Source organism: Malus sylvestris, chromosome 8 (genome assembly GCF_916048215.2).
Source record: "Malus sylvestris chromosome 8, drMalSylv7.2, whole genome shotgun sequence".
NCBI classification, from domain to species: Eukaryota; Viridiplantae; Streptophyta; class Magnoliopsida; order Rosales; family Rosaceae; genus Malus; species Malus sylvestris.
The window spans coordinates 2,914,327-2,931,771 of NC_062267.1; the positions used below are offsets into that span (position 1 = coordinate 2,914,327).

Below are 17,445 nucleotides of genomic sequence, written 5' to 3' on the forward strand. Positions count from 1 at the left end.
CGTCCATCTTTTCTCCGTGAGTCCGCATCTTGTTAGCTATGGCAAGAGTTCTGCCAAAATAACCATTGACTGTTTCCCCATTCTTCATGTGCAGCACCTCGAACTCCTTGCGAAGAGCCTGCAATTGTGCACGTTTTACACGTGCAGTTCCTTGATATTTTTGTTTCAAGGAATCCCATATATCCTTCGTTGTGTCTTTCTTCAAAATGGTCTCCAAAACAGACCGATCTATGGCTTGGAACAAATAGTTCTTGGCCTTCAAGTCTTTCAGCTTTAGTTCATCTAAGATCTTCTTTTGTGCTTCCCCAGATTCCGATCCTCCTGCTGCTGCAGTGATCCCAATCTCCACCAAGTTCCAATACTCTTTGGAACGAAGGAAGTTCTCCATAAGCATACTCCAGTGGTCATAGTGTCCATCAAGCTTGGGAATAGCTGGTTGCACAAAACTATTCTCAGACGCCATGGTTGTATCTCTCTACTTAGGTTGCAAGCTCTCGATCAGGCCCCGGAGTGGGGCTCTGATACCAGATGTTAGAACCAGAAACTTGCAAAGGACTGCTGCAATGCAAAGTTCGAAAGCTTACTCAAAGCAGAGGGAGAATTCTTATTCAATGAAAGCAACCATCATGGCTAATAAATAGCCTTACAACTGAACAGAAAAGAAAACAACTGCCCACGATTTTACAGGTCCTATAATCGTGGTAAAGACTACGTCAAAACAGAAAATGCTTACTTGTCCCTTAAGAATAGGGATTATTGAATAACAGCCCTAAAAGCTAGGAACCCTAAAAACAGAAAACCTAACAACTTTAACAGTCCAGACTAATCGACCCGCCGGAGGAGCCGGATTTTAAGTCGGGTCGGATCTCGCGATCGGGACAGATGAGGTCCGGGTTGCTGGGCCGCGGCGGCGACGACTCGACGACCCATTTCTGGAGGAGGACGTGCCGCACGAGTACAAGAGAGCGAACTTCAACGCATTGACGCTGCTTCAGTGGGTAAGCTTGGTTTTGATCATTGGGGCACTGGTTTGCACGCTGACGATTCTAGTTCTGAGGGAGAAGAGGAGGGAGGGAAGAGGACGGAGGGGGTCGGGAAGGGTGGGACAGGATGCCCAGAAAAAAGTTTTTTTTTTTTTACTTTTTTAATTTTTTTTTTAAGCTTTTATTGACGTGGGCCGTCACGTCATCAATTAACAACTGACCGAACATCCAACTTAACGGATGTACAAAACTGTTCCAAAAAATTAAGACATGAGATATGACTGGACTGAAAATAACTTCATGTATCAAATGTTAAAATTCACAAAATTACAAGATAGTAAACTGAGATTAACCCAAAAATAAAAAGAAATTCATGCACATCAAGCCTATGATAAATGTCAATTAATTGAACATTAAGTCAAAGAAAGTATCTGCTAAAGCATATTCAGTTATCCCGTCCTATTCTGATAACTGTCCGAACCATGAATAAGATACGATTGGATCATCATCCAAGAAATGGTACAGGTCGTTCGCATCCTCAAATAGAATTTTCCTGGTGCAACATAAAAGCATTGTTGAAAGCGAATCAGGATTCTCTCCTGAGCACATGGTCAGGATCCTCCTGACCACGCCCATCGGACCGTTCAACTTTTATCTAACGGTTATAATTATTATAACTTTTAGAGGGCCCCTGTTTGTAGCAGTTGGATAAAATTTAAACGGTCCGATGAGCCTGATCAGGAGGATCCTGACCATGTGCTCAGGAGAGGATCCTGATTCGTTGAAAGCAACGGAAGAAAATATGTTAACAATGGCATAATATATGTGAGGTAAGTTGGTTTGACATGAAAACAAAAATTGTAATTGTCCACTCATATTTCACGCCTTCATTGTATAAGAAAAATGTCAGTCCAACCACTAGTAGATCAAATGAAATTTTGCTTGAGTATTTTTCTTTGAACTTCTTTCCACTCAAAATTTCCTAGCAATAAAAAACAAAGTGAAAGAGAATATAAAGGCGCTTCAAGGCAAACTTCAAGGACTCGCTCAAGAACATTATGCAAAAAAGAGTTTGCATGCAAGCTTTCTCCAAATTCAATAGCCTACATTATAACAGAAATAGAAGGGTAAAAGGGAAGAGTTAATAAAAATAAGATTAGCTAGCAATTTGTTTTGCATATATATTAGATACAACACACTTGATGAAATCATTTCTTGCATATGAGATACAACATTGTCATTTAACTGCATACACAGTGCTACAGCCTCTCAATTTGCTTTTAAGACAGGCATCCCAAGAAGTTCCTATAAAACCACCTTTAGTAAATATCTGATAAGCACTCATAATGCCTCACCAACAAACCAAAAGGTATCTATGTTGAACAAAGAAATAAAACATATTCAAAAGAATTAAACTGATTGCAAAATTTTCAGGGAAGAAAGCTGATCACAGAAGTTTAGCCAAATGAACACAAGTTGCCAAAAAAAAAAGAAAAGTACGTATAAGCATGGATACTCAGTCAACTACTAAATCATGAGCAAACGAAAGGTCTGCAATTAGGTACAAAAAAGGGCCATTGCACCAAAATAATAATAAAAAATACAAACCACATTTTTTAAATTGATAACAAAAGCATAACATCTGAAACACCATTTTCAGCCATATGCAAACTCGATGAATCAATACCAGAGAAACGAAAAAACCTTGCAATCCTCACCTGCAAATTCAGAGGCGATGGAGTTCCGTTACCCACAAAGACCATAAATGCACCAAACAGAATAAACACAACAATAATTAAGCTTACTCTCAATTCAAAGCCTCAATCTTTATCTAAGCTAAGCAACAACAAAAAAAGGCATTGTAAAAAGCAACAGAAAAATTACTGAGAGTAACGTAATTTATACCAATAAATTACCATTCAAATTCAATTTTGAAGTAACCCACCCCAGTTACCCCACCACATTTCCGAAAGACTAAACAAAAACACAACAAACTCACCCCAAATTTTCCATTTTATTCGCTATCTTTCAATCAATCAAACGTACCCTTTTAAACTTTTTCATCAAACATTATATAAACAAATTAAAATCCTAATTCCAAAACAAACCCCTGTTTTAAAAATTTCTTATCTGTCTTCATAAAGCAATCAGAAAATGCAAGCGCACAAACAAATTACGGAACCTTGGGGAAGAGATTGATGGTACAGAAGACGGATAACCTGAGGTGGGAGCTTCGTGCACCATCCTTGGCTGTTTCGTGTTGTACGATTAAAAAGGAGAGCAAAACGGAAAACAAAAACCGAAGATCACTTCGCATCAGCTCTCGATTTCCCCATATTCAGCTAAACCGCAATAACCTATGAGAATCGTTCAAAAACGAAAAAACCCCGATATATATAAAAGAAAAAGTCGGATTTGAGGAAAATAGAGATGAAAAAAATACCCAGAAGAAGGAGAGGATGAGACGCTGTATAATGCAGAATGAGAAAGGAGGGAGGCACTCGAGAACAACGTTTTAGTTTTCTGAGAAAGAAAACTCCAGAAGCAGAGGAAGAGCGCTCACAGGTCCACTTCCCTTCTACGATGGCTGACACCCAGACCGAAGAGGCAAATCAGTAAATGGCTCATTTTACTATTCCATCGATTAAAACTTTATTTCTTTTTAATTTTTTTATCAAGAATTTTGGATTATTTTTTATTTTTAAATATATTTCTTTAATGTTAAAAATGTTACTATTAATATATTTATATTTATGATTAAATTTTTTATCATATATTTTGTTTTTTAGTTTGTATCCACTTTTAATTTGCAACCTTTATTTTAAATTTGTAGTATTTTCTTTTTAGTTTTAATTTGTACCATGTATTAATTTCTTTTCGCGCCCATATTTTTAAAATTTTCATTTGTACTCATGATTTTTTAATCTTTTTGTTATATGTGTGTTTGGGCCCAAAATAATAGTTTGGGCCGAGGGTAGGATCATACTCGGCCCGGGAGGCCGTGCGGCAAAAGGACCATGGATCGTTCAGCTCGTGGGCTTCCAAGCCTAGGTCAGTTAGATCAGAACGCAAGTCGAGTCCTAGTACAATAAGGAGTCTCGACGAGATCAATAATCCAGAAAGCGAATCCAGCTCAGTTAAGGACTAGATTCATAGTCCTAGTGAAGATAGGACTGGTCGAGGTGTTGTTGACCCGGAAAGGGAGACCTAATCCGAGTAGGAGTTTAACTCGGATTCAAGGTCCAGTGCTATAAATAGGGGAGGCTATGCGTCAGTGAAGGGCTCCAACTCAACACACAAAACTGCCCTGCGCAAACTCTCTCAACAACTTGAGATTTTTATTTTCTCTTTTCGCTGACACATCTTCCGTTGGCATCAACAGCACTGTGAAAGCAACCGGTGACATCTTAAGTCGGCATAGATAGCTCTGTCATCGTAGAATCAGTCGGTCTCGCAGTATCTTCCGTTGGCATCAACAGCAATGCGGCGAGGACGGTTGGTTATCTATCCAAGTCTCGGTCGAGAAGGATTTCTGAATCCTTATTGATTGAGGTCGTCTTATTAGCTTTCTCGGCGAAGTAAGGCGTTACATTAGGCTCGGCACATTGCACGCCGAGGTTGTTCATGATTGGATACTCACAGGTGGGATTTAGAGTTCGGCATTCCAACGGCCGAACCACGTTCATTATCAAGACTTACGTCCGTTTTGAGTATCTGTGCCCCTACACCTTGGTGTTTATTCGGCGTGAGTTTACTCTGACGAATACTATCACTGTGACCGAATCTGACGACGACGACTCGTGAACTTCGTAAAAATAGTAGCCTTGTCTTCAGGCTTGAGAACCCAAGAGGCCGAGGTGTGTTCCTTTCTCGGCCGCAGTCGCAAGACACAGAAGTTAGCCGCGCACCCAACGCAACATCAACAAATTTACTCCTCGGCCGAGCTCGGCCGACGAGTTGGCACGCCCCGCATTCACCGAAGGACGTAGTTAGCTTATAGATTACTCGGCCTGCGCGCCACGTAGGCTTTGTAGTTTTTAGGGTCAACAATGTGAAATGTACCAATTTTTTTTAACACTATACATTCTTTTGCCATTTATTATTTCTAATTGTTACATAGTTTTTATCCATTTATTCAATCAAAATGTTTGAATTTTTTTAATGTAACCTTCTATGACACACCCCGTCCTAAGGAGGGCGTGACAGATTGCTAGTGATTCAGTTTTTATTTATGCGTATTTCTATTTATCTTCTCAGCTTCCGCACTGTGCATATGGTTACGTCACGCTCACGTGACGCCTAGCACGCCCTCTTAGGACGGGGTGTGTCATTTTATAATAGTATTATAAAGAGGGATTTTAAATTTATTGGATTATAATTCTCATAAAATATCAAACAATTAATGTCAAAACTATAAAAAATATAAATATTAATAGTAATATAATGAGGTGTACAAAGTCAATGGACTTTGATCAAACTCTGAATATCATTAGGGTGCGTTTGTTGCACCGGACTGTCTCGGACTGGACTAGCTGCAGGGACTAAGCTGGACTGGCTTAGACTAGACTAAGCTAGACTAGCTTAGTGAAACGTTTGGTGCAGTGTCGAACTAAAAAACAGAATAATAAAAATTAATTCACTTTTTATTTGTTATTTTTTTGGTTTTCTAGAATCCCCTATTTTGGTCAAACTATTTCCTTCTTTTTCTCCCATGTCTCTTCCCTTTTCCTTATCCTGTTCGACTCTCTCTCCCTCCCTCCCTCCCTCTTCACTTCCTCTCACAACTTCATAATCTACTGCAAACCTTCAAAATCAAACCACATAGCAAAAAATAAAGTGAAAATTTAGGAGTTGGGGTTGGGGTGCATGTGTGATTGCCTCGAAGGTGGGAGATGGATAAGGTTTGCAATCAGGGAGTTTCATGTTTTCTGGGTTTGGTTTTCCTTCAGTCAATCCCATCGTTGATTTAAGCTTATACCCACTGCAGATTTTGTGTGTGTGTGTGTGTTTTATAGGTTTCTGGGTTCGGTTTTCTGGGTTCTATTTTGCAGGTTGGATCTGGATTTGAAAAATGGAACGACTGCATATTTTTTTTGTTTTGAATTTTGCGGGATATGGGTTTGAAAATGGTTGTGGAAGCGAGGAAGAAGCAGATGGGAGGGGCGAAGTGAGGAAAGGTGAAGCGGACAGATGTGGTCTTAGCAGTCCGCCCAATTTTGGGGGGCCTTGCGAAGCCCCTCTAGCGAATCGTTTAGTCAGGGTTAGTGTAGGCGAGTCTCATTAACGCTAGTCCGTGTGTGCAACAAACACAGGATTACAGTGACAGTTAGTCCAGTCCAAGCTAGCGAAAGCTAGCGAGCTCAAACAAACACACCCTTAAGGTTTTAATCAAAGAATGTTAGGGACTAGGGACCGCATCCAAAGTATCTATTAGTAAATTTACTATGCCGTGTAGGGAAAAAGGCTGAAAACAGGTAACGATTGAAGGGGAAATCCGTCCACACACTATAGATTAATAGTGCCAACCCAAAACTAGGTTTTAGTATATATATATATATATATATTTTTATATTTGGATCTTAAAAAGTTATGTATTTGGATCTTAAAAACTCAAATTCTAGAACTCGTTTTGAGTTTTAAAATTTGAGTCCTTGCACTGGAGGAGAAGAAATTGGACTCAAAATTCATATTTGAATTTTAACAAGTTGGTTGTGTATTGGAGATTATTGGACTCAAATCTCATTATTCTTGGTTGAGTAACAATTTTCTTAGTTGGCATGGGCTCCACTTTCAACTCAAATCTCATATTGAAACTCAAATTGGGTCTCCATTCCCCCATAGACATAAATATGAGTTTTAAGCGAAGTGTAGTCAATTTGGATTTCATAGGATTTTAATAGATTTTGTTAAGGGACATATTTTAAAAGATTTTAATAGATTTTACAATTCTATATGGATTTTGAAAGATTTATATGAATTTCCATTATAATTTTCTATGGATTGTATGAACTTTTTTCATGGATTTCTTAGGATTTATGTGGACATTTTCACGGATTTATATCAAAGTTACAAGTGGCTAATATATTTCTTCCCAAATTTTTATCGAATCACATCTCATAACACATCAACCCAAAATCTTAGTAGCATCAAATTCATGTCAAAAATTGCCACAACATTACACACATTATACGAAAAGCAATTAAAACCAACAGAAACTTCATTAGACGAAAGGCGGAGGAAAAAAACTCAACCGATTCGTCAGATACTTCTTGAGGCATTTAAACAAACAACTTGTAGGCCAAAATTGCATAACCCTAGTTCACCAAACCAGTACAGGGAATTCCCGAAAAACAATTTCTTTCCACTTTCTGATTAAAAAAAAAAAACCCAATTGCCATTTTCACGTATTGACACCAGATCAAAACGAAAAACCCAAAAATTTTCAATTGCATTCATCTAACCTACCAAAAAATTGTTACAGTTACGATAATTTAAATTCTTTTCGATACCTCAAAAAAAATCGCAAATAAGAAGTGGATTAAGAAGAACACGAATTATAAAGCAAAACAACATAAAGATAAAAATATAAAGATACAATTGTTACTCATCTTCCCAGAGGAACAAACCAAATGCAGAAAAAAATACAGCAAAAATGCGAAATGCAAGTTTATAGGGAGGAATGCTCGGAACTCAGGCTAGGACTATTCATCTTCTATGGTTTGGAATGAAAAAAAAAATCAGACGGGGAGGGTTGGATTGTTGATGGCATTTGGTATTTATACCACCCACTCTCAAATCCATCAAAATCATTCATCCACCAAAATTCTAGTAAATCTTTGGCATTCCCACTACACTTAGATTTGTATGGACATTTTAAAATTTTAATTGACTACCCATAGATTTGGATGTATTATTTAAATCCTCTCAAATCCTGATTTCACTAAACTCTGATTTTAAAATCTTTTAAAATCCACCTTCAAACTCCTAATGGACTACACTCTAATTTTAAAATTTATTAAAATACCATCAAATCCAAATTTGACTACACCCTTAAGTCTCTGGTGCATTGGAGAACCTTTAGACTCCTATGTAGATCAAATATAAGATTTGAGTCCAAATTTTTTGGTGCATCAGAGATGCTTAGTGTGCTCGAAATATAAGGCGGTCAAGATTGAATTAAACGATCAAGATTGAATTGAGAAATGACGATCAAGATTGAACTAAGAAAATGGATTACCCAGTAATTCAAATTATTGAAGACTGACCTATATTGGACTACCCAGTAATTCAAACTAATGAAGATTTACCCATAAAATGAGACATTAATCTTGTCGTCCTTGGAGTACACGTAAAAATTTCTAGGGTAGTGCTATCACACACCTATTTTTACTTTTCATACACCTCTCTCAATTTTCGGACGTCGGATATAATGAGTTGAAGAAGAACAATGGCAAAAAATTAATAAGGATGTGTAAGAAGTAAAAATGGGTGTGTGAAGAACATTTTTCCAATTTCTAATGATTTAGCTCTTTGATTTGAACCATGAGATAAGCATGTGGTCTTCATCAAGGTAATGGAGTGGCGCGTGAGGATCGTGTAAAAGATTGAAAACCAAGAAACGAGAGGGTATCAAATGATTGAGAGAAGTGCGTCTGGTTAGGACAACGAACTTTTATATTGACAGATCTTTCCCAGCGACCGCCCATAACTTTGAGCGGAAGTGACTATAAATTCTTGACCATATCACCAAGCAATCGAAATTCGTTATTTTAAATGGAATTGCACAGATAATTCATGTGATTGTAGAGAGATGTCTCAAAATAATCTGAAAGATTTAAGAATACTCATGTGGTGGAATTAATTTTCTCAGTTCAAATTGAGACAATTGTGATGTTGAAGGTTGGTAACGTACAAAAGGGAAAAGAAGGAGAGGCCGAAGGGCACGTCAACAACTCAATGCACAATAAAGAGAAAGATCGGTTGTGTTTAATTCCAATCAATTTTTGTCACAATAAAGAGAAAGATCGGTTGTGTTTAATTCCAATCAATTTTTGTCAAATGTGTGGTTTGTGTTCCTGGGTTTATGCTTAGTGTGTAACTTTTTGACAGAACTTGAGCGAAGATTGTTATCGAAACAAATTTCCGCCGTCTCTTCATTTGACGAAAATGCACCTACAAAATAATAACGCCTAAGATTTGTTGGAAATTAAATATTATAATTTAAAGGGTGCCGCAAGGGGCGCCATCCCCTTTAGTGATGTGTCTGTTAAAGGGTATTACTTAAACTACCTAAACCCTAAATGATACATCTCTTCGGCAAACAATATATTTGAGTTCTATAAAAACTCAAAAACTATTGTCTTTTAAGATATAGAATTAAGAAAAGAGTTTCCTCCAATGTCTTAGTAAAAATCCGAGTCGTGTCTTGAGAGTACGGTATATATGAAGTTCGCCAGAGTCTGAAGATTGAAGTGCTTTGACTTTGGATTATAGATTGTTGAATCCTAGGTGACGGACACCTACCGAACTACAAGCACAAGGGTAGGGGCGAAATTCTGTCTTTAGAACATTGCATTTATGCAAGCCTCAATTTCTAAGTTTGTCAGTTTTTCTAACTATATCTTTAGTTGTTTATGTGAATTTTGTATACTATTGATGTTGTGAATTTCTTTATGATTATTATTATTGAAATTTTTGTGTTATTTCCATATTTTCTATTATTGCTTGTATATATAGTGTACAAAACAACACAAGAATTTTGGGATTTATTGATGATGATGATGAAGATAGAAGGTTATTTGTCTTATATATATTTATTAGAAATTATAATCTAACTGCTTTTAAATTAATCTTAGTTTGAATTTGATTTCTCTTGGCATTCTAGGCATGTCACGATCAGGCAATGTTTTAAAGTTTGAGGCCTGGTAAAATTATGCATGTTGCCACTGTTGTTGATGTTGTTGTTAATTATATAAATTGTATGATATATAGAAATCTCATACTTGGCTACTACTCTATGTACATGTCTTTTTTAACTGCTTTACATAGAAATTAAAAGATGGAGATTCTAGTTTCCAGAAAGATACAGTGATAACAATTTTTATTATATGGGTACTGGAATTATTATAAGATCTGTTTAAAATCCATGTTTAGTGTTTGTCTCCTTTTTATGAAGAAAGGTGTCGATTAAGGCCAAGTGAAATGGTATGATTGTGAGGATGTGAAGACAAAAGGGGTTCCACATCGGTGAAAAGAGAAACATAACAAGACCTTATAAGGAATTGGGTTGTTCTCCATATTGTCAATTGGTTATGTGTTGGAATCCCAACTTTCTTCAATAGTCATACAAAAATTGGCATTATTTGCAAATCTAAAAGGGTCATAATGTACCAGTTCGTGGATTGATGCAATATTTCTTTCGTGGGACAAAGGAGATCAATATTTGATCGGGCACGAGGATGATTAATAGGTTTTTGTTGAGAAAACCCTTATATTCATCAAGATGTCAGCGAAAGCTCTTGATGAAGAGTGAATACCCAAATAAAATGGGGTTGTTTTAAATTTGTATTGAAATAGTTGGAAAACGCCAGTACAAGATATGAACCCAACTTCCATGGTATCATGGAATATAAGATGAGTGCAGACTACTCATATATAAGTGTCCATTCATGGAAAGAATGGAATACGTACGAAGAAAATTGAACAATTACTCAGGCATATGTGTGCATATGCAAAATTGGGTCTAGCCTTCATTCATGATAAGAACACAGAAAGTGGATGAATTTGGCTTTGAGAAGCAACAAAAATAAACTGATAAACTGAACTCATTTTAGATGAGTTATCTATCAACGTCGAAAGATGCTTATTTAATTATGGGGTCAAGGTCCAAGACTTATATTGAACCATGTGGCGGTTAAGTTGCAGAAAGATGCAACTATTTAACAAATGGATGGTTTTGTAATGTGGTGGAATTGGAAATTGAAATCTACCATGTGAGATTCAAAGAAAAAGCATGTCATTTGAAGTGTTGTTTTTGACAGTGAAAGGGTATGCCACTGCCTCCAAAATGATAGATTTTGCTCCTTTTCTGTCCCCATATGCGCATTGTCATGCACTTGGACAATTTTTCCACGTCCAGTGCATACAATCGATGCTTCCTATCATCCCAGGAAAACCTCGCATCTCGCCCTTCTTCAGAAGCCTTTGCAAGTCCATATGAGTAGGTCTTCGGAGGTACTCTGCGGTGTACAAAGATTTGACTGCTCCGCAAAACCTCATCAGGGCCTCAAGAATGGTTGATTTCCCCATCCTCGTTATCTCATCCACTTGGTCTGCATATGCTCCATACGCAAGCATCCGCAATGCATCAGTGATTTTTTGCTGAGGCAGGAGACCCATAACACCACAAGCATCCTTCTTTTGCACAAAGTAAGAATCATGGTTGCAAACATCAGTCATGATTCTGTTGAACAAATGTCGTTCCATTCTAAAACGGCGTCTGAAGCACGTATCAGGAAATGCACTGTTATGGACAAAATAATCGTCCAACAGCTCTTCACCCTGTCGTTGCCTGCTTCTATCAAGGTTTCTTGAACGGTTGGGCCTGTATATCTGAGCAACAGTCTGGATGACTCGACGGGAATGTGAGGTTCTGGCCATTCTTGTTTCGTCATCTCTCCTTCTACGCTCCTCATCCTCTTCCATCTCATTTTCGGCTATCTGAAGGTTGAACATTCCTTCAGATTGGTTAAACAATTCTTCCTCTTGCTGATCGATTTCCCACATCATCCTTGATAAAGAAGAAGACATTGTAAGGATGGATGGTGAAGAAGAAGCATAAACTATGAATAATTAGATTGAGATGTTGAGAAAATTGGTGTGAGATTTGTGAGGATGGATGGTGGATTATATGGACGATTCAAAAAGGATTGGATTGTAGATAAGGCCACGTGGCATGCCATTATTCGTTAAAAATATGATTGAAATCTATCCTCAAAGATTCTGAAAAGATGATGACACGTGGCACGATCGTATTGAATAAAAATCTTATCGATATCAATCTCCAATAATTATCTTTTTGGATAATGACACGTGGCGCAATTTTGAACGAGTTAAAATTTGATTGAAATCTATCGTCAAAGATTCTCAAAAGATAACAACACGTGGCACGATGACATTGGATAAAAATCTTATCGAAATCCATCGCTAAATAATTGTTTTTTTTTATAAAATGACACGTGGCGCAACGAGAACGATTTAAAAAATCTTATCCGAAATTACAAATAATTTTATTTTGTATTATTTAAACAAACAAAAAAAACTAATATTTTATTGCCTATTGCCAGGGGGAAGGCTCCAATGGTGGAGATGCAAATGGCAATTACTGTTCATTAATGACAGTTACTATTCATTAAAGGCAGTTACTGTTCAATATGGTGGATTCAATAGTGGATTGCCAGGAGGGAAGGTTCCATGAGTGGAGTTGCTCTTAATGCTGGAAATGTTTTTCTCCTTAATTGTATTGGGAACGGTTTGGACTGGAGGTTTTTTTTTTTGAGTTAAGTGTCGGATTGTCCCCGTGAATAGTCATTCCTAAACCATTTGTGTGGGCTTAAATTCTTTGTAATTAGTTTAAAGCAACGTCGCTTGTAATAAAAAAACATTATATAAAGCAACGTCGCTTGTTCATTTTTTGAACTGTTGCAAAGTTTGCAACTACTTATTAATCTTTGAAACTATAAGAGCTGTCTTATTATACTTTTTATATGCTACTTTCCTCCATCGTCATTTCTCTCCTTGCATTTTATGACTAACTAGCTAGCCAAAATGTAAATGCCAAAAGATTGTTGGAGCCAAATAATAAAGTTCAACTCTAATTGAATTACTTAGTTATAATTGATTTGAATTAGGGTCAGAGTTTTAATTAGTTAGCTATTCCTTGTGCCAAAAAGAAAAGTGAAATCCGTATATTCCTTCCTGTTGGTTATATGGGGTTCTTATGTGGAATACATTTTCATGGGCTTTATAAGTACGGTTTATAGCAGCCGCCAGTGAGTATAATTCTAGGAACTTGAAACTTATATAAAATTGAGGCCCTATGCACACTGCTAACACCACAATAGCAAGAACTCCCCATCAGTTTATTGTATAAGGAGCAACATTGCATAGAAGTGCTTCAATCTATTCCGTCCTGAAGTTTGATCATCCATAAATTCATCATGTTGTCTTCTCAGGTATGCAAGGTTTACGTGTTTTGATTTGATGAACTGATAAAGTTTACAAAGATTTGGAGTTAAGTTAGTTATTAAGAGTGTTTGACAAATAAATTACACATGAGTCTTGCGTAGTCAGGGAACTTATATGAACATGAATTTGAAAATTGTGAGTGTGCCACTACTTGTTCCCGCTAATAGACTATATGATGAAAAATTGTACTATTTAACTTCTAACTAAAATGAAGAGGCTCAACTTAAATTCTTTCTTTGTCTTACTTATTTAAGAACTCCTCTTACATAGATATAGAACAAGGTGAAAATTATTGGAATATGAATTGATATGAATTTGGTTATATATATATTCAATGATATTCAATTGCAATAGAAAAGAGCTGCATTTAAATTGATTAAATAAGGGATTTGATATAATGCGGCCACCGCCTAAAACATCTTCTCCCCATCGACCAACGCCCAAACAAAAGGAAGACTATTCCTTTATTGCCAAAGCAAGTCTATTTGGTGACAACCATAATATACCAGAAGTTTCAAGTTCGAATTTCTCTTTTTCAATATTTGTTGTATCAAACGAAATAGTTTATCATCCAAATCATGCTTTACAAATCAAACCTCCCTTTCCAAGCATACAATTCAAAAACAAAAAATTTAGAAAAAAAAAAGGTTTGATCTTAAGAATGATCGCAAACAAGCGAGCCAAGAACAGACAGGCTTTGGGCTTTTTATTTTTTATTAATTCAACGTATTACAAAAAAATATTTTGGAGCTGCTTTGTCAGTATATATTTGAAAACAAAGGGAAAGGGACACAGATGTAGTTGGTTAAGATGCTTCTCGATTAGCTATGAAATCTTTATACGTGCATGGGGTGTTGGCTGGTCAATTTCTCACCTGCTCAAGCATGCATAAGCTCAGGTTCTAAAGTATAATTTATACCCTGGAACTAGCAAATTAAACTGTTTTTTATGCTTTGACTATATACTATAGTCTGTTTGTCCGTCCTAAATAAATATTTTGTTATAAATATGATATATATTTTTTCTCTCAAAACTGTTACGTATGTGATCAATTCAAAAAGCACTACAATTTAGCTTGTCAAATGAAAAGTTTGAAGCGGTAGGTGTTAAGTTCGAGTTATCTAAATTATGAGTTTGATATCTAATTATTATAGCTGATTTATTATGTGACTTAACCGAATCCGTTAACCATTAGGGTTTATTGTTTATACAGAAAAAAAAAGTTTGTTGTTGGGCTACTTAGTGATCAACTTGCTATATCATCATGTTCATGTGCCATATTTTGTTATTGCCTAATCACCTGTTCTTGTAACAGTCGTCTTGTTTATCCAGAGACGGACCTTGAATTTCAAAGTTGTCTGAGCTAAATTTACCTCACATACAATACAAGAGATAAAGGAGAGGAAATTACTTTGTCACAGCTACACGAAACTAATGTATTTGGGATAGGATCTTCAGCCATTACTGCTAGAAATGCTCTTCTCGTCGGTTGTATTTGGAACAATTGAACTGGAGGTTTCTCTATTTAGTTAAGTTACTTTCCAACCATTTGCGTTTCAAATCCTCTTCCTCCTCTTAGTCTAGTTTAAAGCAATGTCACTTGTAATAAAGAACAATATAAAACCCAATTAGTCAATATTTATGACATGTTTACTTCAAGTAAAGATACATAAACCGTTGGAGCAAGGGAATAAGCAAAATAAATCTGTTTAACTAGCCACCTAGTTTATATAATTCTTAATTTTCAGATATTAACTTATAAGCTTTCAGGCGGGAGTTGTCCACACCTAGACGGATTTCATTTGTATTAAAACAACAAAATTTAAAAAATCAGAATGATTTGAATTCTCATATACATGTCATTAACATTAAAATTTGAAACATAAACCCAATATGACGCATTTTATGGTCTAATTGTAATAAGCTTACGATGTAGTTCACCACATGATGTGCATAATCAAAATAAGGCCCAATGTTAGCGTACTTCTTACTCGCCCAAGCCCAAAACTAGAGGTGAGTTCGGTTTCAATCTGTTCAGTTTTTTGTCAAAACCATAACTAAACCAAAATTTCGATTCGGTTTAATACTTTTAGGTTTTTGTTCGATTCAGTTTAATTTTAGTTTGGTTTGTTAATGTTAGCGTACTTCCCAATGCTCCCTCTTTTGTCTTCTTCCTTACTTGGCTTCGCGCTGATTCGTTTGAACCTGCAAACGACCACGGACGGCTTTTCCGAAACCTTAGTTACGTCTCGTATGAGCCCGAAACAAAAAGCCGAACATTCTTCTCGCAACCAAAATATCATCCGACCGGAGAAAAGTTAAGCACAGCAGAAATGGATCTGAGAGAAAGCGTCATCAACCAAAACGACTTCGCTCTGGGGCTGACGAAGCAGCTGCTTCAGACCGAAGGCAAGCAATCGAACCTCGTGTACTCGCCGGTGTCCATCCACGTGCTGTTGAGCCTGATCGCGGCCGGCTCAAAGGGTCCGACTCAGGACCAGCTGCTGTCTTTTCTCAAATCAAAGTCCACCGACCACCTCAACTCCTTCGCCGCCGAGCTCGTGTCCATGATCTTCTCCGATGGGTCCCCTAGCGGCGGCCCCCAGCTGTCGTTTGCTAATGGGGTTTGGGTGGACGGGTGTCTCCCTCTGAAGCCTTCTTTTAAGCAGGTGGTGGACACCTCTTACATGGCTGCTCTTGCCCAAGTCGATTTTCAGACCAATGTAAGCTCTCAAACCCACTGTCCTGTCGTTTCGATTGTCTTTTTTTCCGAGGATGCTCTTGATCAAAGTCTTCAATTTTTTCGATGTGATTAGAGATGCTTGTTCCTTTGTTGAACCTAAATTGTAGGCCTGCTGAATCTCTTTTACTTGTAGCATTTCAACTAAAAATTTCCTTTCTCTAATCATTAATGTTTGTGCTTGTTAGCTATTACAGAATCATATCGTAATTCGTAGATTTTTGTTATAGTACGTTCATCACTAGGTTAATAGTATTGAAGTAACATGCAGGCTGATATATCATTGTTTTCTAACTTGTCGTAACTGTTGCTGGTGCTCGAGGCTGCTCAAGTGGCCTCGGGAGTGAATTCATGGGCTGAAAAGGAGACGAGAGGCCTTATCAAGGAGGTACTTCCTCCCGGGTCAGTTGACAGCTCAACCAGGCTCATCTTTGCAAATGCGTTATACTTCAAAGGAGCTTGGACTGAAAAGTTTGATGCATCACAAACGAAAGAGCATGATTTCTACCTTCTCGATGGGAGCACAGTTAAGGTGGCCTTCATGACCAGCAGGAAGAAGCAGTATGTAAGATCCTTCAATGGTTTCTCAGTCTTAGGGCTTCATTACAAGCAAGGTGAAGACAAGCGATGTTTCTCCATGCACATGTTTCTCCCAGAGGCGAAAGATGGGCTGCCAGCTTTGGTTGAGAAACTTGGTTCTGAGTCCGGGTTTTTGGATCGCCATCTTCCTAACAAAAAATTTGCAGTGGGTGATTTCAGGATTCCAAAGTTTAAGATTTCATTTGGGTTTGAAGCTTCCAATGTCCTTAAAGGTCTTGGCTTGGTGCTGCCATTCGGTGGCGGAGGAGGTTTGACAGAGATGGTGGACTCGCCTGTGGGTAAGAACTTGTACGTTTCCGGCATATTCCATAAGTCGTTCATCGAAGTGAACGAAGAAGGCACAGAAGCTGCAGCTGTGTCTGCCGGGCGTGTTAGGCGTTTGCGTCTGGTAGTGCCAAGGACGGTTGACTTTGTGGCCGATCGTCCATTTCTCTTCTTGATCAAGGAAGAATTGACCGGAACTGTGCTTTTCATCGGGCACGTACTCAATCCTCTTGCAGACTGAGCGTTGTTATTCCCTGTAAAAGGCAAATGTATACGTAGAACTACACGAGATTATATATAAAATGTATGATCATCTCTATTAAAATAAATGTATGATCATCATGTTCACGTCGTCTTGTTTATATATATAAATGTATGATCATCTGTGTTAAAATAAATGTATGATCTTCATGTTCATGTCGTCTTGTTTCTCTCATATGGCTTTTGTTGTTCGTTCTGCCATGGCTATACCTACCCGAAACTGTTGGAAATGCTTTGGGGATAGGCTTTTACCCATTAATGCTGGAAATGTTTTTCTCCTTAATTGTATTGGGAACGGTTTGGACTAGAGGTTTTTCTTTTTAGTTAAGTGTTGGATTGTCCCGGTGAATA

At 37.4% G+C, this 17,445-nt stretch overlaps 1 protein-coding gene across 3 annotated transcripts in view; it reads left to right on the forward strand.

Moving 5' to 3' along the window:
• Positions 1–17,445, forward strand: part of LOC126632666 (serpin-ZX-like) — a 59,999-nt gene that overhangs the window by 26,983 nt on the left and 15,571 nt on the right. Inside the window, exons 1-2 of one of the 3 annotated variants that reach the window (XM_050303112.1) lie at positions 15,374–15,952; positions 16,292–17,199. In XM_050303112.1, the coding sequence (XP_050159069.1) occupies positions 15,563–15,952; positions 16,292–17,074 (1,173 nt within the window). In that variant the 5' untranslated portion in view covers positions 15,374–15,562 and the 3' untranslated portion in view covers positions 17,075–17,199. Of the gene's footprint in view, positions 1–15,373; positions 15,953–16,291; positions 17,200–17,445 lie in introns of those variants that run through there. The other 2 variants (XM_050303116.1, XM_050303115.1) reach the window with 2 other exon arrangements.